A 25,656-nucleotide genomic window follows, 5' to 3' on the forward strand; every position below is an offset into this window, starting at 1 on the left:
GTGATCCAGCAGGATTGCAAAATATGCACCGAACTCTCCGGTTGGCCACAGTTTCCACGACATAAGATCGTCTGGCCACCATGACCATACCGAGCGCTTCTAATTCCTAAGCAGGTTGCATCGGAGCTGGATACGCCGGATAAATATCCGTGGAAACACTCGTTCTGGGAATACGAGCCATCGATTCGAGAGAAACGAAGTGACCAACTCTCGTAAACCGCGACCGTCAGCGCTGTTGTGCAGACTTTCACCCCAAGCAGCCACCAACTCCTCCTTGGTGTTTACGCATGCTCCATGGACTCGGATCGGAAGGCTGAGATCCCGAACAATTTTGCCGAATGCGGAATCGTTGACCACATTGCGTAGTACTCGGCACTGATAGGAAAGGAGCTTTTCCATAGGCGTTTTCCGCTGCATCGGGATTGTTGTACTCAGACTTGGGATACCAAGTCCCCCATGTTGTTACCGGCGTTGGATGTAGCTGATTGGGGTGTCCTTCGGTAGACGTAGCCAGCCACGAATATATTGCCTGATGTAGTTGTCCAATCTTTTTAGCGTGTTCCTGTGGACTTGGCCGAGCACCATCGAATATGTCAGCTTTGGTATCAGGTAGTTCCTCGTGATATCCATTCTTTGATGCGGCTTCAAAGGGGCACGCGTCACTTCTTCGAGCAGTTTGAGCAGGTGCTGTCGGTGGTTGAAGACCCCTTTCCCCTTGGAGGTAAAGGGAATGCCCAACCTCGGGACTTAGTCACTTGGTTTGATGAAGCTTTTGTGTCAAGTGCAACGTTGCGCAGCAATAAATCTACCGATTGTCACCGAACTTTTTCGAAAAAGAATACGGTCTCCTTGATTGAAGTTCTCAATCAGGTGTCGTGTCGTTCGAACACACTTCGATCCTTGCAGTACCTCATACCCAATTGGCGCAAACTCCACTTAGGAAAATAGCTTGTATATTTGTTCTCCCGGTTGAAAAGCATTCGAGTGTATTAGTTAAGTTAGTGGCATACATGACACCGTTACGAAATCCCTAGCAACGCTCTATAGTTGCTGCCTTAATGTTGCCTATTGGTTCACTTCCACGATTTCCTGGTCATATAAACGTAGCATTCATACGACCAAAAGACGATGCATGAGCGGTTGCCCAAAGCACACAGCCATCGGCACCCGTTTTCCCGCGCTAAGTTTGCGGAATCGGTCGGCCATACCTCGCGAAATATATTAGACTCACTAGGAATGCGCCTCGGTGAACTTACATCACTACTTGCCAAAGCAAGTGGTGGTGACCTTTCTCAGAGAGGCCGGTAGCAATGGTGAGAGTGCACTTGACACAATCCTTCATTTATACCACTCAATCCCCATATTGACTGTCCTTCATCCCCAATATTTCTCTTGTGCTTACCCTGAATAGTGGTAAGTTTTCCAAGATGCTGGTCGCCAGAACCAATCCAATGCTTACCGATCGAGGAGAAGCTGCGCAAGACCAGCTGATTCTGCCTCCAAGACTATTCCTACGAATCACTGAAATTTCAGGCGATGATGAATGTACTGAACAAAGGGCACGAAAGGAAGCGATCCTTATGACCGGACTGAATACATCCAGTGGAGGGATGTTTGCCTCTGTCGATGACTACTTTAGTGGTATTGATAACTCATACTTGTTCACCGCTGCCAGACACTTGTTGCCCTGTGGTGCATCATTAGCCTGGTTGACAAACGATGCTGTTAAACCATCGATTGGGGTGAGCGTTTCATACTGGATCCCCGGAGGTCAATTATTCGACGTGTTGGTTAGCCGAACAGAATATACTGAATTTTCTATCATGCGATGGACACAACAGCTGCTGATGGCACTACGTTGGCTCTATTCCAAATTATTTGGACGACCCCATGGAGCGATTATTCCGAGACACATTTTGGCCGCAAGACGTAGTTCTACACTACCAGATATTGTTCTTACAGGATTTGGAGGTAGTAATGAGGAAATCAATGGGGAACCGGAGTTTACAGGTGAGTTCGGTGTAAACAAGTGTGTTTAATAATTAATTATTCGCAGTGAGATGTTATCGGTCCATCAAGGACCCTGCAAACATAGTGAGTGTAAAAGGTTTAGCAGAAACAAAGATCAAACTGTTGAATAAATGTAAGAGAATGACCAAGGTGAAAGCCTCGGCAAAACAGCTCATTGCACGCAAAAATCTCGGCCTCTAGAGACGAAGATCGTGTGACTTCGCTAAATGAGTCGCCGCAGTCAACGTATCCTACTCAAATCGTTGAACCAATAAAGTAGGAATCTATATACAGTATGACAGTTCTCTCCGAATGTGTACGAACTCAAGCATCCATTTCGCAACTTCAGTTTCTTAACACTTGCAAGCTCTGGCAGAAATCGACCGTTGAATGGAGTGCCAACAAAACCACTGCATACACTAGCAGAAGACTTTTCTCTTTATATCGTGCCAGCCCCTTCAATCATCCTTGACAATGACCTTCATAAAATGCACTGCCCAACGGCCGACTGTAGTCAAATATGATCGGCTGCCACTAGACAAATTAATGCAGCCAGTGGCCTAAAACTTCAGACATGAACTTCCTTAAGCACTAAACCTCGTTAGGCAAAGCCATTCATTCATGTTGAGAAGGTAGCGGGAGCGAAGCACCAGTTTTGAACACTGACGTTATGCTGTCTATGAGGATACTGGAGGTAGCGGGCAAAGCTTGTCTTCTGTGATTGGTCTTCGTGGCTAATACACTAAAATTTAGGTAATACTCAATAGGTGTCACGTGTATAGCTGGACGAAATCATAGGTGCAGGTGAGAAAGATTGAAGGGGAAACAAAGGTCAATGGGTCACGGAGCCAAATGAATTACATCAGTGTCGAGCCAGTTTGCGAGGGGAAATTGCTCGTGGGACGAATCAACTTCAAAGGTCGTGTAAGTTCCTATTGAGAACAGATCTGCGGGTCTGCCGGATGTCGATGGCCTCTGCGATCGACAATTGTCTGAATCCTATCGACCTAAATCTGTTTAGTGGCACTCGTAGGAGGCGCCAATGATGTGGCCGGTTTCGGTGCAATCGTATTTGAGTTGTTTCCTCAAACCACCATTCAGGGAGATCGGATTGTGTTCTCGTACTCTCTCTGACAATTGTCCTGTATGTTCGACATGCGATATCATGCAAGAGCACATGAATGCGTCCGCACGGAAAACACTAGTAAGACTGGTCGGTTTTTCTTTCAAATGGAGCTTGATGGCAAGAGTGAAACTCAAACGCAGACTGGCAGCTACATACGTCATATCGATAGAATATCTTCTGGCAACTAACTAAGTAACCGTATCTCCCTCGAATAATGTTGTTTTTCAGTGCTCAGTCTATTGAGGTACCATATTTCATCAACCCAACTCTATGATTCAGTTGTTAGGACGCGAACTTATCGACCGAAAGGTCTGTTGTTGTAAAATAACCCCCGCAATTCGAACGCTCTTGCCTAGGCTTGAGCCGCATGGTAGTATCTCAATCCTCGGGTGGCATGACAGCTAGGCACCGCAAGAGTGTTACAGCTGAACGACTAGGAGCAGCACCAACGATGTTTCTTTTTTTCAGCAGAACCGAACATTATCCAGCAGCTTACACAGTTCAGCTAATATGCGAATACTCAGTGTGAGTTGCCCCCTTGCTTTCGGAATCGGCCCAGTTTGTTGTCTGAGCGTCTTTCTCAGTTGAAGAGAAGTGCTCGGCCGGTTAGACCGGCCGGATGAGAATAGTTGGTACCCAACGAGTTACCTGGTTGATTACCGAAACTAAAATAAGATGGTTCAGTCGGGTCTAATATTAATCATTCGGTATTTGTGGATTTAGTGATGGTTTGATCGACAGGAAGGGGTTAGAATCAGCAATAGTATGGCACGTTCCGTGAGTATAACAACAGTGCGTCCCTGGACCACTGAGCATGAGATACAGTCACTTGATAAATGTGGGTACGTGACTCTTCTGCAAGAGCATTTTTAACTGTCAAATGAAACTCCGGGATAGTGAAATAAGAAACGACCGAATTGGCAGAAATGAGATTGAGAACCACTGTACCGAACATTTCATATTTCTGTCGACAAGATTACAGCAGTTACACACGAACATTATTTTCTAAGAAACAACGTTAAGGAACATAGAGCGTTTACTATCTATCCTATGCTAATCATGCCGTAAATTTGTGTCCATTTCATTTTGAATACGGTCGATAACAGAATCTGATACAGATGTTCTCCTCGCTCTTTAGCACCGGAAGTGTCCCAAGGAGAGCCCCTATCAGTATTCTCGGACCTGTGGAGCATTGGTGCGCTCAACTACTTACTGTAAGTATGGAACCATAATTTGTTGCGCAATGCCATTCTGCCGATAACTATCACGTATGATGAGGATAGCTGTTTATCTTCTTTCCAAAACAGGATGACAGGCAACTGCCCAGACGCAAAACTGGCGGAAGCAACCTACAAGATTTTGACTGAGACGACAACAGATGAAGAAAAGCCCAAGCCAACTGGTCACCAGGGTGACCCACACAAGCCACACTACATCGATTTCAAGAAACTCCACATGTTTTCAAAGCCAGCCAAGAAATTTGTCTATAACTGTTTACAACCTGTACCAAAGTGAGTTTTATTACCAGGTGCAAACGTAAAACAGTACTTCATGGGCAGCAGGTGGAGTAACATACGCTAAATATTGAAGATCACACAAGGCCTTGTGACAGAAGGTAGTTCCAGAGTAAGCAGATCGCCACTGTTAGTTGTTGCGCTGTGATTAAGTTCGCCTCACAGAGCAAACAACTTCGGGTTTTGTCTAGACGGAACACTACTCGTTAGGCTGCTGAAAGCCCCACAGCCGATCTCACCCTTCTTCGGACTCATTAAGTAAGTACACTCCTCAAGTTTCCGTCAAGCTTATGCCCAAATTGGAAGGAAATTGCGCGTAGACTGCTAAACACGCTAATCAGCAAACGAAGTGGGTAATAACGGGAAACTCAGTTGAATCCCCCGCTTACAATTTCCTTCAACTAAATGTGCTGTCGTCTTAATCGCAATCGAGATGTTGCAAAACAGGTTGGGCACAGAACCACGGGAGCTCCAGAAGGGTCGATTGTGTGACCTGTTTCGGCAGTGAAGCATCAGTGTCAACACTGACGTTGCTGTCTTTGATGATGATGACTGTTTCGGAGATGGCGTGATTGATGACCCCAATGAAACTACTGATGGTGGGCTGTCACCTGCCAACTCCATGGGTCTTGGTACCTCTTGGGAAAATTCAATGGGAAATGCACCGATCCGTTCTACCCGTTCTGGTGCGATCGCGAGCGAATTGACAGGTCTGCGCGGTGCATACCCCTGAATTTCGTCTGAAAAAATTCTTCTGGGTGCAGAGACCAGATACAACGAACGGCTAGAAAAGTAGTTTGGAGCGGACTTTGGTTTATCTGATGTGGTTAGCATTGTGGTCGCCCTTAAACGATAGGCGCAAGATTCCTTTCTTGATCAGTGCTATTCGTGTTCTAGGGTGCAGGGGTTAATGGACTTTCTTCGTACGTGTTAGAGCGTAGAGTCCCTTTCAACAAAGCTGCTCTAGCTGATTGGTTTGAGATATGGGCTGTGTACGGTCTTGGAACATTGCTTCAGTAGTATTTCTTGTCCAGTTGCGATAGCACGTCCGTGGCTAATTTAGTAACTCAGCGTGACAGTACTCGTCTGCAAATCATTTGGTATGAACGTGAGGTATGAATAAGAAATCCCTGAGGTATTCTTCAGCCTAACGCTACCTTTGGTTCATTTTGATGGATATTCAAGGTGTCAAGGTATTTCTCCCACGCCATCAGTACTACATATAAAATCTCTGATAACTGATGTTGCGAAGGATGTATGAAAATCAATTCTCTGGGATAAACTAGTTAAGAGGTTTCCGAAAGCAAGTTACGGCAGATTTTCAAGATGCCATTCAACAATTTAGCTGGTTAGGGAAAAATCGCTTTGTAAAGGCAAGAGTGGGGTTTCGTAGTCTCCTACGAAGCATGCACCAACCCCTGGCAAGCAACGAAATATGCGATTTCAAAGGGCGCCACTCAACTCGATACTTGTTTTATCGAGAAGGAAACCACAACAGGCTCGCTATATTCGCTATGGTTGAAATTATCATTTCTGTTAGAGGAGAAAATGATCGACCATACCAGACACTTGTACACAACGCTCGGATACTACACTTATACACGCCCTTAATTTTCCTATGAAAGGAAATCAGAAAAATAAAAATTCAACATAAAATACCTTGGTTTATCACGGTCAACAAATATTCGATTGTTAGAGTCGTCCACACACCACCCGGATAAAAAACGGGAGTAGATGCGCACCTTCTTCAAGCTGTTAGATCGATCCATCTCTAAAACCTGACTATATCTCTGCTGCTTTCCCAACCTCCGATGATCAAAACTGTTGCAGCTGGAACTAACGTACCAACTAAAGTGAACTGAGATGAAAAGGCAGGGATAAAATCCGTAATACAATGGAGGGATTGAAAACAGTGGTTCTGTTTTTTTAAATATTTGGCAAGGAACACTGGGACCAAAAATGTCCGGTTGACAGTGTTCATTACCGAGTATCTAGACACAGAAAATACTAAGGCAATATCTGGGTTATTCAACTCTTCCCGAGCACCCTTAACTTATCAGTAAAACTAGAATTCGACACCCAGTAACATCTAAACTAGATACGCGAGAACATCGTCTTTTATTGACTAGGAACGAAGGACGATGCATCCTCTGGAGTGTGCTTTTCTTCGCGTTTGGTGTGGATTGACCTTTTGACGTTTCGTGTGACCTGAGCATGCAAAATGCTGTTTCTGGGTTTGGCACGGATTAAATGAGTCATGCATTCAGGGACCGAATGCGCTAACCGACATGTTGTAAAGTGAATACGGACTGAGAGAACCAAGAGAGTCTAATAAAGGCCCGCACGACAGGCGTTTTTCAGTGCAGTCTGGTTACTTTTTTCGGTAGGAAAATTTCATGACTCCAACTCATTTCCGGCAGCCAGCCGATTAACGATTCACAAACGTCACCAGATTGCTCAGTTCCACACGAGAACGACCGAAACATCGGGATGAAGTCTAAACATAGGCCTTATAAATGACTTACTCCTAGGTCTTAAGCGTTACAACGGTTTAAGTTTTCTTGACAAACTAGCCGTCGACCACAAAATAAATAAGTGTACCTACCGACATGAACGTCGAGGACTTGAGCGCGAGAAGCAACAGCTAAAAATGCTCATTTTCCCCCATATTTTATTTCAGAAAACGTGGACACATTGACTTTTGGCTGGAATCTCGTTGGTTCGACATCAGTACGGAGAACGTACAAAGACTGACCCGAACACCTATTCCCATCAGCCAGCTAAACGCCTACCGACTTCGGCACACTGATCCTCTTCGAAGCCGTCCAAGCGCCGACGCTAGCGATATCCAGCTACCATAAGGCGCCGAACATTCACCCCTCTCCCGTTCCTTAGAGCGTGTTTTCGAGCCACCGACTCCTTCTCACCCTCGCGGACCTAATTCGATCGAGGAAAGCCTCAATATAATTTGAATAACAAAATTCAAACCACCTTTCGACTAAACGATTTCGTACCCCAACTTGCAGATCAAAACTCAGCGGCGAACGCTGGCGTTACCCACGTTTCTGCAAGCCACTGTGATTTAACCGGAAAGTCGTTTGGTCAGGAAACAGTCATTTTTCCATGCCAGTAATCTCCGAAAAAAACAAGAGACAAACAACCTTTATTCCCTCAGCTTTTCCCAACCAAATGCAAAACCAACCCAACTATGCCCGTCCAGTTGTGTTTCCATTCCCTTGTGTAAGTTTTACCGATAAACACCTAACCTGCTGCATAGATTGAACGCTGTATGTTTAGTAAATAAAAATGACGATTCAATGAGTGGGACCAAATCCACCTACAACCTACAAGGATCAAGTGAGGTTCGACTTGAGAATATAGAGCGACTGAGATACTCCATAATAAACTTGTCGAAATCACGATTCTATCAGTCGGAGCCACATCAATCTGGAGAATCAAACACCATCAGCGCACCAGTGATTCATTGCAGTATAAGCACTTTTAATTGTGGGGATCGTGGCTGTACGCGGATTGGGATACTGATACAATGTCCAAATCTGGACGACTAAGGTCCTCGACCAAAGGAAGTGGTGTTTGGCGAGAAACGCCAGTGCGTTACATTTTTCTAGTCGTTATATATGTTCGAACCCTGAACCAGGAGACTATATTGGTCACATCTATAACGATAAACCAACCTAGATTGAGGCCCTGCGAGTTTCGCACGGACAACCCCAGCTCAGTGTGTCACGGAGGTACACAAAACACCACAGCATGGTAAGGTCTAGTCTCGTCTGATGGGGATGGAAAACAACTTCTCCGACAAACGGAAGACACGTGCGTATAAAATCCCGGAAAGTCCAATAGGTTGGGGAATCAAGGACATCGTATGGTTAGCGAAGACCACGAAACAAGCATAAGCAAACAGGTGGCCGTGAATTATTACGTACCATAAAAATCCGTGAGGAACTATAAAGAACGTAGCGAGAATATCTCTTTGAGGGGCGACTGACCAGTCCTAAATCATCCGATAAAATGTTACTAATACCATTGATCGAATCAAATCAAAAGAAAGCTTGTGAAACAGTCACAGTCTTTAATGTGCACAAGTCATTTTATCTCTGGTCACACTATGGGGCAGGAATGTGCGGAAGGAGGAATATCATGTCTGAACCGAAATCGAAACAGTTAGCCTAAATGCGTTTAGAAACAACAGGGATAGAGCAATCGAGATAAAAACCGGTAAAGTGATGCATATGATGACTGTTTGTTTGTCCCTACTTGTATTCCGTGTATTGAAGTGGCTTCAGATACTGTGAGAAGGCCTTGTGAACCAATGGCCACAACTCATTGGAGTAGCGACCCCTGAAACTGTGTAGTAAATTCCGCGACCTATGGAGTGGAAAACAAATGGCATAGAAATAAATCAAATGAATCTAATAAGGCTTGTTGCGGTACAGTCATGAAAGGTAGAACTTGGAGCACCTTAACTGTCTGCAAGAGAGATCCTAAGCAGTGGATATGGTAGGGCCACCTCTGTTGCAATGAATACAAAGGAAACTCGGTTATCACGAAAAAGCAGTGTACAGTAAAGATGAATGAAAGGCCGAGGATGACCAGCGACAAGAAGTCTCCAGATGATGTGATCGTGTTCGGTTGTGTTATGCTAAAATATGCTCAATATCGGTAATTCATCAGATGACAAAGCAACCGAAAACCTGGTGCCGCCATACAGGTAGCATTCTTTTTCACAACTCTGTGCCTGATGAATAGATTCTCGGTAAACTGTATATCATGCGGTCACATGGGAGCATCGATCTTCATTAGCTACTGGAGACTACACAAATGGTAGCCTGGGGGAAAAGCAAAAACAAGTGTCGTACGGGCTGATGAGTGACTCTGGTTGGTTTAGCGCATCTCCAGCCGTTCACAACAATTTGCCGTCAATTCAACACAAAATACTGATGCCAGTACACTCTCGCAGACGATTGAAACAGCGGTCATTTGAATTTGCTCATTTTTACATAGGTTATCATGCTTCGGACAATCTATCCACACAATGAGTGCAGTCGCTTCATAACCCGTTAAAAACAGCTGTAGCACCCTTTCGGGCCTAACTGCTTATCATGCTTCGGACAATCTATCCACACAATGAGTGCAGTCGCTTCATAACCCGTTAAAAACAGCTGTAGCACCCTTTCGGTGCCTAACTGCCATGCCACCAGAGGGGAGCACAAGGGCTGGGACACTTCCAAGTTGCCCAAGCCTAGACAGGGGAAGTCGAGAGGCAGAGGTAGGATTCGAACCACGGACCTTCCGGTCAGTAAATTCGCGCTCTAATCACTGCGCCATCTCGCCCAATATATAGCCGTCACTAATTCACAGGTAGCATCGAAACAGCGTATACCGAGGTATAGACCTGCAGCTTTGACACCATTTTGTCATACGCCTGGCGTGCAACTCACAGTCAATGGGTTATACAATTATGTATGCTTGGCAATCCAGTCCGAAACAAAAACGGACGGGTTAGTTGGAAACATCGAACTGCCGACTTGTTTTTGGTTGAGATATTTAATCATCTTGTTTAAACGGGGCAAAGAACGGTAATCATGAATGCTATTCAACCGTGACATTTACAGCAAACTCTCATGCCACAGCGGCTGTCGCGTGGTGCCATCAACCGGGTCGCCTTACTTGCTGCACACAAGAGGGGGTAAGCGAAAACATGCTACTACTGACGCCTCCCACCTTACATTTTCACACATTCTCTCTTCCACCCTTCCCCCACCCTAATTCGAACACTTTCTCCGTAGGTCCCAGCACTAAGACTGACCGTTTTGCTCGCCCTAGATCACACTTAGCTGCAGCTTCTGTACATGCGAGTTCAGTTCACACTTCTCAAACCCCGAAAGCCTGTCTGCTTAGCTGCCTTCATTGTTCGCACACTGAAGCAAGCGGGTCAACAGGTGGCTCTTGCAAGTACGCCGGATTCCCTATACATTGATCTATGTTCTGTCAGAAACAAGGATGCAGGACGCAAGTACTGTGACCGAACCGACTGCCCCCTCGTTCTCTTCCACGTGCCGGCTGCGCACCTCTGGTGATGCAGAGACCGCTGAATCTGAATATGCTGGGGTGGGTATTGTATTGAGCGACCGAACGGAAGCGTCTCTGTTTGATTGAATACCCGCTGATAGTCCCCTCTGCGGTTCGTTTGGCAACATCTGCCTCTCGACTTCCCCTGTTTAGGCTTGGAAAACCTGGTAGTATCCTAGGTCTCGTGCTTCCCTCGGGAGGCATGGCAGCTAGGCACCAAAAGAGTGTTACAGCTGAACGACTATTCATTTATTATTATTTAGTTTACTCAACAGACCCCTTCGGGAAATACATGACATCACTACATAAAAGGCATGATTTAGTGCGCGATCCCTCCGATGGAAGATTGCCCTCTTCAGAACATCATCAGTTCGTCCTATGATCACATGCGTTGCCTGATACTAAATGTCAAGAAAGGAAATGAATTTGCACCTTGAATATTCAACTATGTATTCCTACTCTGAGTGATGCTGACATCGAGTTCAATGATTCTGAAACAGGGATTCGGAGAGTTGGTAACATTGGAATTCCAAAGTACATCAGGACTCCACCAGAAATTGCCAAAGGTAGCTTTGCTGAACAAACCCGATAGCATTATGTAGGGATAGAGACTATTTCTGCAAAAGCACATCACCCTATCAAATGTGAGTCAGAATTCCTATCCGTAGGTATGTTTGGATATGCCAAAGTAAAGACAATAAAACTACTTTAAGGAGACTACTCACAACGTTGCTCTCTCCGACAGTCCATGGGTACTTCATGGAGCACATCAGAAAGGTGAAGTCCCCACGCCGGAAGACCATTAAAAACCACGGTGTTCAAATAGCCTGTGAAGAAAACCTTGTCGATTTGGAACATGCAGATGACATCGTTCTCGACTTCGAAGAGAAGAAAGTGCAGATGTTTTTGGGTGAACTAACCAAAGTCATCCGGTTGTTTGGTATGCACCTTGCACCCACAAAGTGTAAGATCATGATCCTGGACATGCAGTCACTAAAATCCAGGGGGAGGCACTCGAAGCTGTAAGGCGTTTTAAGTACCTTGGAAGTTGTATTGATTCTGATTGTATTATGACAGATGAGGTCAATGCACGAATATGCAAGGATCGGGTCACGTGTATAATTTGAGAAATCTATGGCGTCAAGGCCCTGAATATAAAGGGACATGTATCAGGCTACAGTGCGAGCTGTTTTGTTGCATGGCTGTGAGACCTGGCCTGCTCGAATAGCGGAACTGAGACGTCTTCAGATGTTCGACAATCGTTATCTCAAAACCATAGCTGATGTGGTTTGGTGTTAGCGAATCCGTAACCACGTAATTAGAAAACAAGTTTTCGGTTGTGAAACAGGAACCTCCATTGAAGTGTCCAGTACCAGAAGCTGCGTTGGTTAGGTCAATTATTGCGTATGTAGAACCATCGTTTATCGAAGAGATTGCTGTTTTCCTTGCCCAATTCAGAGTGGTGGAAGCGGAGAGGTGGCCAACCCTTGACCTGGCAGAGGGGTACGAAAGAAATCATGAAACTTCCGGGGGCTATCAGTGCTACTCGCCTTCCAGAATGCGGACCGCGTGACCCCCATTGCGCCTGGATGGAGACACTGCAAGATATGACTGCCAATCGATGTCAGTAGCATTCTCGTTGTCAGTTTCTATCCGGATTGCCTGAATGAGTGTCTGGAAGTGTAGGCACCTCTGAATGATTGTAGTAAGGTAACACTAAGTCCCTTTCCTATTCACCCTTATTCTTTCCTTCACCACAAGGCTTTCAAATAAATTGTGGCTGTAGAGAAGCGAAGCATCAGTGTTGAACATTGATGTTATGCTGTCCATGATGAGTGATGACGATGAATCACGTTCATTTGCACACCGATTCGGTTCTAACGGTAGACTCAGCTGAATCTGTTTTTCATGACATTCTTTAACTGAATGTGCCACATAAGGAATATCATAACGACGGATTCAGCTGAGTCTGCCGTCGAAACCACACTGGTGTACAAATGAGTGTATTTGTGGAGGTCTCTAAACTTTGTTCATTATCGGAGAAAGTGGTGCCAACTCATTGCGAATCGGGTCGGCCATTATTGACTACTGCTCACTATATTGGGAAACTGTGCAACTATGAGGGTCTTGTCAAGGATCAACTCGGATCAACAAACTAAAAGCCTGGCTGCACGCAATAAGAGACCCACTGACAAATGTGCTATGGTAACAGCAGAAGTCCTCTGGCAACAAAAAGCGTATTCACATACAATTGAGAGCTACGATCCACAGATTCATTCGAGCAAGCAAAGATACGTGGGGAGTGTCATGTGGAATAAAGCAATAGCACCCGCCTGGAAGTTATGGGCGTGACAAGTCAAACCGCCATTCTGATAAACTAAACTAGCTGGTAGTTCATTACAAATATCCAAGACGGTAATCGTTCCCCCTAAAAGACCCACCACCCAAGGGAAACCACTCTAGTTCTGTCCCATAAATTATTTTTGAAATCAGAATCTTTTTGAGAACTCCTCGCCAGTCCCCAACTACTTTCAATGTTCCCATGGCGCTATTCAAGGGCCCAGAGGCGAACTTCGTGTGCGAGGCTTTTTGTGCTCTTACACCAAAACGGAGACAATATCGTTCCTCAAATCGATTGGAGATCTCTTATGATGATTTTAACCTGCACGACACAAATACTACAATTTCCCCTTCCATTAAGACAACCTTTCAGATGAGGTCACTTAGGGTTTTCCGCTTGTGAGATTTTCGAATGACTAGGTCCTTTCTAGAGGAGAGATAACCTTTGGTGAGTTTCGGCACGTGGTCTTTGAAGGGGGAACAACGTTGTTATGTTCTTCTCAAAGGCCATTTGAACAGATCCACCAGATATCACTTCCTGCAAAGTTCTATCGCTTTGAAGAAACACAACTGTGAATTGGTCCTCCCTATTGAGGCACTATTTCGAAAGGTCAACCGGAAGAGATATCTTCTGATGTGATTGCTTATGGAAGAAAGTTTGCCACAAAAATACGCCTCAACAGACAAACAGAATGACCTCTCTTAACGACTGCACTCACAAGAAGTGAACAGCTAAACTCACATGGCCATGACTTCAGCCTCTGGTGATCGTTACAAAATAGGACCTTGAACTAAAATATTGCCTGATGATGCCGCAGCATACTCATAAGTTTAACTGTCACTTGCAAGCGTTTATATCAGTTGTGTTGAATTAACATAGCTTTAGATAGCCTCCTCACTGGACGGAAGGCCAATACTGGGGATAATATGAATGGAATCGCACACAAGTTGTGACCCAAACGAAAGTCCCTGGTTCCAGCTCCGGTTTGTAAAGTGCTGGCTTTCCGACGGTGTTTCCTTTACTGCAGCTATAGATTTTGTGAACGACAAGGGTGATCTTCATACGGGGAATTCATAGTATTAATGCATTAGCTTTAATGTACAAACGTTGCTCACCAGACCGTTCCTCACAAATATATGCATATACATTCTTGAGAAGAATCACTAGTTTCGCATATCTCATGAAGGATGGGCGGAGATTTAAATTCCAACAGCTAGCGTGGTGTATGAACACCATCTGTGATCTGAGGTGTGCACAAGGGTGATCAGACTTTGTCTACAAGTGATATAAAGATTCGCACCTTTAGCTCTTTCATTGTTCATGTGAATTTATACGATTTTTTGGGACATTTAAGTACTTACTAAGGACGTCGTTTTGAAGACACATTGAAGGGATACGGTGGAGTGCGAACTATGACTCCGAGACGAGTCGTTCCTCGATTAGCGCAGGGTATTCTGGTACAGCATCCATAAACGACTCTGAAGAATACAGGTTTCAGTGTCGTTCAGGACCGCGGTTCATTCATGCTCATTTCTAATAAGGCATCTGCGCCTCATCATCATCATGGACAGCATAACATCAGTGTTCAACACCGATAATTCACTGCCGCATTTGAAAGCGTCGTTGTAAAGAAAAAAATAAAGGTGGACAAGGAAGAGACTTAGTGCTACCTTATTGCGACCATTCAGAAGTGCCTACACTTCCAGACATTCACTCATGCAATCTGGATAGAAACTGACAACAAGAACGCCACTGACATCGGTTAGCAGCCAGATCTTATGGTAGCTCCAACAGGGCGCAGTGGGGATCACGCATTCTCCATCCTGGAAGGCGAGCAGCACCGACAGCGTCCGAACGTTTCGTAATCTCCTTCATACCCCTCTGCCAGGTCAAGGAATGGCCACCTCTCTGCTTACGCCACTCTGAGTGGGGCACGCAAATGATGGTTCGGCATACGCCACACATGTCCCAACCAACACAACTTCTGGTGCTGGACAGATTCTTCAATGGAAGTACCCGCTGCACAACCGAAAACTCGCTTTCTAGTTGCCCCGTTACGGACACGCCGAGACCAAACCACACGAGCTATGGTTCTGAGACAACGATTGTCGAACACCTGAAGATGCCTCAGTTCCGCAGTTCGAGCAGGCCAAGTCTCACAGCCATGCAACAAAAGCCCACACTGTAGCTTGATACACACATCCCTTGAGATTCAGGAAAAAAACCACAAAAAAGGGCATAGGTGTCCCAAGTTAGCAATCGCGACCCCGGCCTTGCAGACTCGTGCATCGACCTCAACCCACCACCCAAGGGAAACCACTCTAGTTCTGTCCCATAAATTATTTTTGAAATCAGAATCTTTTTGAGAACTCCTCGCCAGTCCCCAACTACTTTCAATGTTCCCATGGCGCTATTCAAGGGCCCAGAGGCGAACTTCGTGTGCGAGGCTTTTTGTGCTCTTACACCAAAACGGAGACAATATCGTTCCTCAAATCGATTGGAGATCTCTTATGATGATTTTAACCTGCACGACACAAATACTACAATTTCCCCTTCCATTAAGACAACCTTTCAGATGAGGTCACTTAGGGTTTTCCGCTTGTGAGATTTTCGAATGACTAGGTCCTTTCTAGAGGAGAGATAACCTTTGGTGAGTTTCGGCACGTGGTCTTTGAAGGGGGAACAACGTTGTTATGTTCTTCTCAAAGGCCATTTGAACAGATCCACCAGATATCACTTCCTGCAAAGTTCTATCGCTTTGAAGAAACACAACTGTGAATTGGTCCTCCCTATTGAGGCACTATTTCGAAAGGTCAACCGGAAGAGATATCTTCTGATGTGATTGCTTATGGAAGAAAGTTTGCCACAAAAATACGCCTCAACAGACAAACAGAATGACCTCTCTTAACGACTGCACTCACAAGAAGTGAACAGCTAAACTCACATGGCCATGACTTCAGCCTCTGGTGATCGTTACAAAATAGGACCTTGAACTAAAATATTGCCTGATGATGCCGCAGCATACTCATAAGTTTAACTGTCACTTGCAAGCGTTTATATCAGTTGTGTTGAATTAACATAGCTTTAGATAGCCTCCTCACTGGACGGAAGGCCAATACTGGGGATAATATGAATGGAATCGCACACAAGTTGTGACCCAAACGAAAGTCCCTGGTTCCAGCTCCGGTTTGTAAAGTGCTGGCTTTCCGACGGTGTTTCCTTTACTGCAGCTATAGATTTTGTGAACGACAAGGGTGATCTTCATACGGGGAATTCATAGTATTAATGCATTAGCTTTAATGTACAAACGTTGCTCACCAGACCGTTCCTCACAAATATATGCATATACATTCTTGAGAAGAATCACTAGTTTCGCATATCTCATGAAGGATGGGCGGAGATTTAAATTCCAACAGCTAGCGTGGTGTATGAACACCATCTGTGATCTGAGGTGTGCACAAGGGTGATCAGACTTTGTCTACAAGTGATATAAAGATTCGCACCTTTAGCTCTTTCATTGTTCATGTGAATTTATACGATTTTTTGGGACATTTAAGTACTTACTAAGGACGTCGTTTTGAAGACACATTGAAGGGATACGGTGGAGTGCGAACTATGACTCCGAGACGAGTCGTTCCTCGATTAGCGCAGGGTATTCTGGTACAGCATCCATAAACGACTCTGAAGAATACAGGTTTCAGTGTCGTTCAGGACCGCGGTTCATTCATGCTCATTTCTAATAAGGCATCTGCGCCTCATCATCATCATGGACAGCATAACATCAGTGTTCAACACCGATAATTCACTGCCGCATTTGAAAGCGTCGTTGTAAAGAAAAAAATAAAGGTGGACAAGGAAGAGACTTAGTGCTACCTTATTGCGACCATTCAGAAGTGCCTACACTTCCAGACATTCACTCATGCAATCTGGATAGAAACTGACAACAAGAACGCCACTGACATCGGTTAGCAGCCAGATCTTATGGTAGCTCCAACAGGGCGCAGTGGGGATCACGCATTCTCCATCCTGGAAGGCGAGCAGCACCGACAGCGTCCGAACGTTTCGTAATCTCCTTCATACCCCTCTGCCAGGTCAAGGAATGGCCACCTCTCTGCTTACGCCACTCTGAGTGGGGCACGCAAATGATGGTTCGGCATACGCCACACATGTCCCAACCAACACAACTTCTGGTGCTGGACAGATTCTTCAATGGAAGTACCCGCTGCACAACCGAAAACTCGCTTTCTAGTTGCCCCGTTACGGACACGCCGAGACCAAACCACACGAGCTATGGTTCTGAGACAACGATTGTCGAACACCTGAAGATGCCTCAGTTCCGCAGTTCGAGCAGGCCAAGTCTCACAGCCATGCAACAAAAGCCCACACTGTAGCTTGATACACACATCCCTTGAGATTCAGGAAAAAAACCACAAAAAAGGGCATAGGTGTCCCAAGTTAGCAATCGCGACCCCGGCCTTGCAGACTCGTGCATCGACCTCAACTGTCACAGTACAATCAGAACTAATACAACTTTCAAGATACGTAAAACGCCCCACAACTTCCAACACCTCTCCCTGGATTTTAAGTGGTACAGTGACTCACAACTTCCAACACCTCTCCCTGGATTTTAAGTGGCGCGTACAGTGACTGCACGTTCACGAGCATGATGTTACACTTTGTGGGTGAAAAGTGCATACCAAAGGTTAGTTCATCCAAGAACACCTGCGCCTTTTTCTCCTCTTCAATGATGCCGTCTGCGAACTCAAGAGTGAAAAGGTTTTTTTCACAGGCTATTTGAACACCAGGGTTTTGGAGTCCTCTCAGCGTTTGTCTCATTATCCCATCAATCACGAAGTTAAAAAATGGAGTGGGCATCCCTGACAGACACCGCTTTGTGTACGGAAGCTTCTGGAGAGCTCTCCAGAAGTCTGATAATCGTTTAACTGTAACACCCTTCCGGTGCCTAGCTGCCATGCCACCTGAAGGAAACACGAAGGCTGGGATACTGCCAGCCCAGCCTAGACAGGGGAAGTTGAGGAAGAGAGAGGGAGAGAACACAAAGAACGCATTATGCTCACAAACTTCTTTGGTGGACAAGTGTGTTAAGAACAGACCGATCAACCGAGTCGAATGCGCCTTGAAAATCCAGAAATACTAGGATTGTGGGTCGCTTATACGTACGGCATTGTTCTAGCACCTGACGGGATGTGAAGATTTGGTCAACACAACCCTTACCAGACCGGAATCCCACTTGTTGCTCTCGAGTCAGTGTCTCACGAGCCAGTGTAAGGCGATGAAGCACAACTGACGCCAACAGTCTTGTTATGACCAGGGTGAAGCTGACCCCCCGTGGTTACCATGCTCTCCACTTGTCTGGGACAGGGTCCGTTTCCCAAATGCAAGCAAGCAGATCGAACAAGAGCTGACTGAGGACTTCACCCCCGTCTTTGAACAGTGCGGGTGGGAAGTCATCCGGACCAGGAGCTCGGTGGCGCTTGAGAGAACATATGCAGTCGTAAACCTCCGAGGCCGTAGGTGGTTCTACATTCACCGTCCAGGGTTCTACTTCAACTGTGGGCTCTAGATGAGTGCCAGCTGCTGGCCACGACAGTTAATGTCCGAAGTATTCAGTCGAGGCGTTCTTCTTTATTCGAGATGGTCGTTCTATTCTGATGATTGATGGTTTCACTTACAGGTGGTTTCCGGGGGCCGGTGGCACGGATCAACTGGAATACTCTTCTGGCATTACCGACTTTCTGGACCTCTTCTATTTATTTGGCTGTTTGTGTCCACCAAACTTCACGGTCGGCCCGCACGCTTGATTTCACTTGACGTCTGATAATTCTTCGTACAGGATGTTCGAGACCGGTTGAGATATTTCCCCGAGATTTAAACAGTGCCACCGTTCGGTCTGATATCCGGTGCTTGCGTGCGCCTTATGGTGCAGTGCCACAGGAAAAGTGCCACAATGCAAAGAGGTGGCAACTCGTCCCAGTATGCGTTCACATCTGATGGTGGAGCATTTGGAAGAGACTAGAAGATGATTCTGGTAAGTTCGTCTAACATCCGGATCTGCTAGTCTCTCAGTTGCCAAGCGATTTGTCCAGGCCTTACACGACTCAAGAAAACGAAGGGGGAAGCGACTCCAGAAGAGCGTGTGGTCGGAATCCATGAAAGTGTTCCAAAACGACCGACAGCCGTTTAGTGATCCACACCATCGGTAGCTAACGGCAACGTGATCGATTTGAGTTTATGGCCGGTATGCCGTTGGACACTATTTGGCCAGACGACTTCAGCTATTTCGGAAGTTAGTACTGCATAAAAACGGCCTGTGACCAGCACGCAGCTGAAGCAATCGTCCACCATTGTCCGTATGTACCGAGACCAATCCATATCGACCTCCTAACTGAGTCTCAGATACGCTAAGCCTGTCCACTTGTGCATTCTTATCTCCGGCAACCACAGCGATATCCGAGCTTTTAGCTTGCCGCAGCAGGGCATTCAGGCCGTCGTAAGACCTGTCTTTGATGGCGTCGGAGCTACAGTCAGTTGGGGCGTAAGCGGACACGACAAACAGACAGGGATCAGCTTCCCGCTTGTGAGATGAACCAGACGATCCGCACAGATGCGACTATCAACAGGTATACAGTCAAACAAGGACAGTTCCGCCCGGTGACTTAAGACGATACCAATCTCCGTACATTCCGCCACTGCAGCCTCTGGATTGTCAGAGTTGCGCAGCCAAAAGGGAGTGGAGACTGAAGGAGCGGTTAGCCCAAACAGTGCTTGCATCTTGAATCCTCGTTTCTGAGACGAGCACACATCAAAGCCGAGCGAGTCCAGTGTGAGTGCAAGAGCAGTTCGTTGTCCTGCTTGCTTCAGAGTGCGGACATTGAAGGCGGCCTGATGGACTGGGTGTCGAAGATTGATTTGGAGATACCTGAGAATGTCGGCGCCATGTGACGAGCAGGTGTTACGTGCAAAACCGACGAACGACGAACGGAGTTATCAGTCCTAAGTGCTGGGCTTACAAGGAGAGACTTATTATTGGGGTGGGGAGAAGAAGAAAAAGTATGTGGAAAAGAAAGGTGTCAGGGCTAGCCTGTTTTTGCTTACCCGCACTGTTGTATGCAGAAGGCGACTCGACTCAGCTGATGGCACCACGCGACGGCCGACTTGGCATGAGAGTATTGTTAGTTGTAAGTGTCATGGTTGTACGTGGGCTGGGATACTGTCAGGGCGCCCACACCTTGACAGGAGGACGATTAGGGTCTTCAACCAAAGCCTTTGGCTCAAAAGCCTAACCTCAAGGCGGCGGTGTTCGGTGGGAAATGCAAATGCATTACCCTTTCTACGGAACAAGCCGTCACAAGTTCCAACCCCCCCCCCCCGATCAGGAGATGTGATTGTCAGACCTTTAACCGTTGGCCAGCCTGGTATGAGAGGCTCTCTGGTACGGGGGACACTCCCCAGTATAGCCCTGAGATGCGCAAACCGTCACACCACGGTAAGGTCCAGTCTCTTCGTGACGGCACTACGGCATCTACGCAACGGTTGCACGATTCGCAGTATAAAAAAAACCGTTCAGCTGTAGCACCCTTTCGATGCCTAGCTTTCATGCCACACGAAGGAGGCACGAGGGCTGGGACAATGCCAGGTTGCCCAAACCTAGACAGGGGAAGTCGAGAGGTAGAGGTCGGGTTCGAACCACGGACCTTCCGGTCAGTAAATTCGCGCTCTAACCACTTGGTCCATCTCGCATTATAGGTTGAGATAGCTTAACGAGACTGACATGTTGAAATCTGGTAACGATGGAGATCATCTATCAAGATGTGCCGGTTCAATTAAGAATTAAGGTGTGTGAGTCACTAAAAATAACTACCGTGTAACGGGTTTGACCTCTTCAAACTACTGAAGTTAACAAGAATGCAAATAAAATCATCTAACACATACTTGTAGTAATCAAACAAGGGTTTCATTACGCGGCCGTAAGTTTCCAAACGTGCTCTCACGGTCTCCGGTTGATCATCTTCGCGTTGAACCAGTGGTTCACCGGTAATGTCATCTAGGCCCTGCGACAATGAGCAACGGAAGCAAAAGGGAAGATTGGGATCTTTTCTTCTCGATACAAATCAAGCGCACAAAATGAAATCTCAATAATACAGGCAAGCAAAGCAAGGTTAGAGTAGTGTTTGAGCAAACCATGGGAACTTCTTAGGCTGCAGTCGACTAGTACGTATGACCAACGGCCATGCAGTCAGAATACATAATTTCCAAAGCGTGTATACCAGATTTGTGACTACATACACACGAATTGCGTGATCGAATTTCAATCGCCTCAGCTATGGTAGAATGGATATAGAGGCGTTTGGTAGGGTATTCTGAATTCACTGTCAAAAGTAAATACATGACTTGCTTCCGTCAAATGGGCAACCACCGCGCCTATATTGTACTTCGACGAGCTGGTTGTCATCCAAGACGGCTTGCGCCGGCTCATTATCCTGCACAACCGCCATGTCGTATACCCCATAGAATCTGGGGTGCATAAGCAGGTTAAACTGACTGCCAGGCACTGAGTGTGGGTCGACAATTAATGGGCGTTAGCTATGCAATCGTAGAAAAAATTTTCAGCTGCGGCACCCTTTCGGTGCCTAGCTACCATGCTACCCGAGGGAAGCACGAGGGCTGGGATACTGTCAGGTTATCCAAGCCTAGACAGGGGAAACTGAGAGGCGGAGGTCGGCTTCGAACCACGGACCTTCCGGCCAGTAAATTAGCGCTCTAAACACTTGAGCCACTTCATCCCACATTATCGTAAGTTACATGAGTAAATCGGTCGGAAAGGTTTGCCGCAGTGTGGTGTGGGCAACGAGCTGAGGGGCAGCGTCCTTATTTTAAAAGACAGATAAAAATAGGTTACTTTCCCACCAAGAGCGGTCCCAGCTTTGTCGCACATTCGGAAGTCTGTCCGAGTAGCCATTTCCACGAAGTATACTTACCTGTGACTGGAGTTAGCTTAAACCTCTACCTTCAGAGATTCCTTTTGCCTCGGCAGTGAGATAGGGTATCAAAATCCGTTTTACTTCTGAGAGTCAGAAAGAAAGGTGTTTCAGTGATGATAATACTCATAAGGTCGGTGAACAATCCGAGCAGTCCATCATCATCACCACCATCATCATCGTCATCATCATCGTCACCATCATCATCATCATCATCATCGTCATCACCATCATCATCATCATCAAAGACAGCAACATCAGTGTTGCCACTGATGGTTCACTGCTTTGAAGCACTGGTCGGGTTCAATGGCGATTCCTAGGAGTGCAAGTGTTCTATGAAAAAGAAACTCGGCTCATGAGTTATGCTGTCAGGACCTGTACTCCGCATACAAGAGGAACGGGCTTCCGCGCAGGGCTGTTTTCGCCCAGTACTGTGTTGACTAAAAGCGACCGAGTTGGACCTAGCAACGAAGTACGAAAACACTTATAGGTAAACTCAATTGCGTCGACGACTCCCGCCTTCCTGGATGAAGTCCTCGGAACTCTACTCACCAATGGTTAGTGACGCTGACAGACATGGCTCAATCACGGTCAGTGGCGCTCACGTATCAAGGCTATCGCCTTCAATGGGTAGTCTTACAGTTTACCGGACGAATAACTCATACCGTCACCTCCAATGTTTGGCTACATCCCACATGCTCTCCTATTTTACGGGGACCGAAAAGTACAGTTCGAACTGACGTAGCCTTGGTACATGGCTTGTTGCTGATAAGCTGAGCCGAACTGACAGACACACGTAGACATCAGTTCAGAAGGCGCGACGCATCTACGGTTATGGACCCTGTCACTCGGTGTCTTTTTTTGAATTTGAAGCGGACTGTGGGGGGACCGTTGTTAACGGATATTCAGCCAAGCGCAAGTGTCTCTGCTATACGGCTCGGTGATACCGACCCTGGCAGGCCAAACAACAGCGGCTTCTGAGCTACTAGACGGGCACCATCTGGCGCAATTGCAATGGGAGTTTGTTTCGATAGTTGCGTACGATAGTTTGCGCCAATGTAGAGTAACTTCTGTCAAAGTGGATGAATGGTGAAAAAATCGGTCATCTGTAGCACCCTTTCGGTGCCTAGCTTCCATGCCACACGAAGAAGGCACGGGGGCTGGGATACTGCCAGGTTACCAAAGCCTAGAGATCTCTAGGCTCTTGACTTCCTCGAAGAACAGTCACTATAACAGTTGTTGGACTAAAGAATACGGTCATGTGAATACAGGGAGAGAGGTGGAAGGAACATGCTGATGTATGAAGCGTAAGCAGTAACTTCTCCACCATCGTACGCAGGATAATGTGATCTGGCTTATGGCAAAAGGCTATCGTTGACGTGGAATAAAGTCAGGTAAAGCTCATGGGTTTACATGCTTTGGATATTACCAGGATGCAGAAGCCAAGATAGGATAGCCCGACGAGGCTCTGTGTTAACGCAACCCCAAATAACGCCAGATGGGACTGAATGACATAGAAAGTTTCACAACGATAAGGTTAGGTCTCTAAGTGATGAGCTGACCAGGTTGGTCATGCACCATACTTTTGAGATGTACTTAGAAGACCAACAAGAAAGAAAGGACTAGCATAGCGAAGTAGACAACGTAAAAAGGAAGTTCGAATCTGGTGGAGCAGAACGACGAGAGAGCACGTGAAATTATTTTTCCATGCAAGCATCCAACCAGTTTGTAAGGGATTCGTGAACCCAATGCACTTATACACAATCCATCCGGATGGTCTGTATGACATACTTATCAAACGAAATCTTCATCCTAAAAGGGTACTAATGATAGGTATACGGGTTACCCAGATCAATGCACCAAAATGGACAGTTGCATGAGCACCTGGGGCGCACATACTCGAACCCCAGTGGCGAACAGACTAAGCTGCACCCGGTGACAAAAGGATACAACGAGTCTTCCTAGTGAAGCACGGATTGACAAAACAACGAAGACGAACTCGTGAAATCTAGATTAACTCACCGGAATTTTGGGTGGGTTGAATTCAGTGTTATAAATTCTACCACTAGGGAGATGAACCCATCGACATTTTACACGGTTGATAATCTCATCGAACGGGACATCGAGGTTAATCACACAATTAATTGTAGTCTCTTTGTCTAATGCCTTTGCCTGTTCAACCGTCCTGGGGAAACCATCGAGCAACAGGTTTGAGTCGCGATATCTAGCGCACTCTTGAAGCATCATTTTTGTGACCAAGTCGTCAGGCACAAGTTGTCCTTTTGACATATACTTTGAGGCCGCAACACCAATCACTGAAAGTAAGTTGAACCAGAGAGGATCCTGGCTGACATACTGGAATTATCAGCCACATGTGCCCGAAGGAGATCACCGGAGCTAATGCAGTCCAAAGGAAAGTCCTTCGTTATCCTCTTTGAAATAGTACCCTTTCCAGAACCTGGAGGGCCTAGGATTACCGCCTTCACAACGGAAAACACTGGCCGCGTGGACTTCATCGTTGCCGCAAGTAAGCAATGGACTCTAATCTCTCGGGCGGTGGATGGCAGGAAACTCAGTCCGGTGATTGGTTTGTCATCACAGCTGTGACCTTGCTTCACGGATTGATACACAGGCCTTCGCCCAAGTATCTCAATTATGTTCTTGTCGTTCAGCGGCTGTCGTTCGCCTGAAAGGCACAGGCGAAAAAATGGTGTAGCACTGCTCTTCGAATTTTCAGCGTGACGCAGTATACTCGACAGTACGACGGATAGATTAAAAGGCACTTAATTATGCTTTGAACTTGGTACTAGATGGAGCGTGGACAACCTACCCAAAATGATAAAAAAAATTGCCTGATTAAAGTGTGTGCTCTGAGCTTCAGAATTTTATTTCCGAGCAGAGCGAAAGGTTCCTTCGTCAAGCAACTGAGGAAACAATTTGGAGATGCTTCGCCAGGATCCTTCCTTCAGGATCCTTGAATTAACCTCATCTGGTCCCAAAGCGCTGAACGGGTTCGTGTTGTGCAAGAGTTGATGGATGTCCTACTCCGTGAAGACCAAATTAGTTAGAGGACTTCAGGAATTCCGCCTTGACAAGTATGGATGTGACGAGGTCGCTAAGACAGAATGCAGGCCTGTAGTTTTCTCTGTAGACTTCAGATACCGCTATTTGGTCACTCATGGGTTCCCCATTCCTGTCCCTCAAGGAGAACGGGGATGGCTTATTTCTGCGGCGACGCCTCATATGCTTAAACAGCTCATTTTTGTTTTTATTTCGGTGAAGGTTTAGAATGGTGGCTTGTTTCCGTTTGTTGTATCGGCGGATTGATGATTTACAGTTGATCCGCCTTTCACGGAACGCCAGCTGGTCTTTCGTGTCTCCTGTAGTGAACCATTTGAGAACTATTTGAGACGTATTTTACAGAAAAGGCCTAATTCTTTTAGGTATCTCGCGGTCTGTCCAGGTGCGTGCTGTTTCGTCCTGATGAACATGGCGTCAGCCTCGCGATGATCCGAAAATGATCCTGTATAACTCTTCCAATGAAGCTGGTCCCGGCTTACACTTACCAAGAAA

General features: G+C 46.2%; 2 protein-coding genes across 2 annotated transcripts in view; one reads left to right on the forward strand and one right to left on the reverse strand.

Annotated features, from left to right (window-relative positions):
• T265_12500 (hypothetical protein) overlaps positions 1–7,969 on the forward strand; it is a gene marked incomplete at both ends in the record, with an annotated part of 174,272 nt that extends 166,303 nt beyond the window's left edge. Inside the window, 4 exons of the mRNA XM_009164024.1 lie at positions 1,412–2,010; positions 4,275–4,350; positions 4,444–4,647; positions 7,331–7,969. Coding sequence (XP_009162288.1) covers positions 1,412–2,010; positions 4,275–4,350; positions 4,444–4,647; positions 7,331–7,511 — 1,060 coding nt within the window. The remainder of the gene's footprint in view (positions 1–1,411; positions 2,011–4,274; positions 4,351–4,443; positions 4,648–7,330) is intronic.
• Positions 7,970–8,429: 460 nt separating this feature from the next.
• On the reverse strand, positions 8,430–24,767 carry T265_12501 (hypothetical protein; the record flags this gene model as incomplete). Its single annotated transcript, XM_009164025.1, has 6 exons — positions 8,430–9,039; positions 18,442–18,664; positions 19,660–20,024; positions 21,038–21,156; positions 24,106–24,398; positions 24,440–24,767. Coding segments are annotated over 5 exons (1,107 nt in total), but the record flags the coding sequence as incomplete, so codon positions are not given.
• Positions 24,768–25,656: the final 889 nt, after the last annotated feature.

This window comes from Opisthorchis viverrini (assembly GCF_000715545.1).
Source record: "Opisthorchis viverrini unplaced genomic scaffold opera_v5_2, whole genome shotgun sequence".
Classification (NCBI taxonomy): domain Eukaryota; kingdom Metazoa; phylum Platyhelminthes; class Trematoda; order Opisthorchiida; family Opisthorchiidae; genus Opisthorchis; species Opisthorchis viverrini.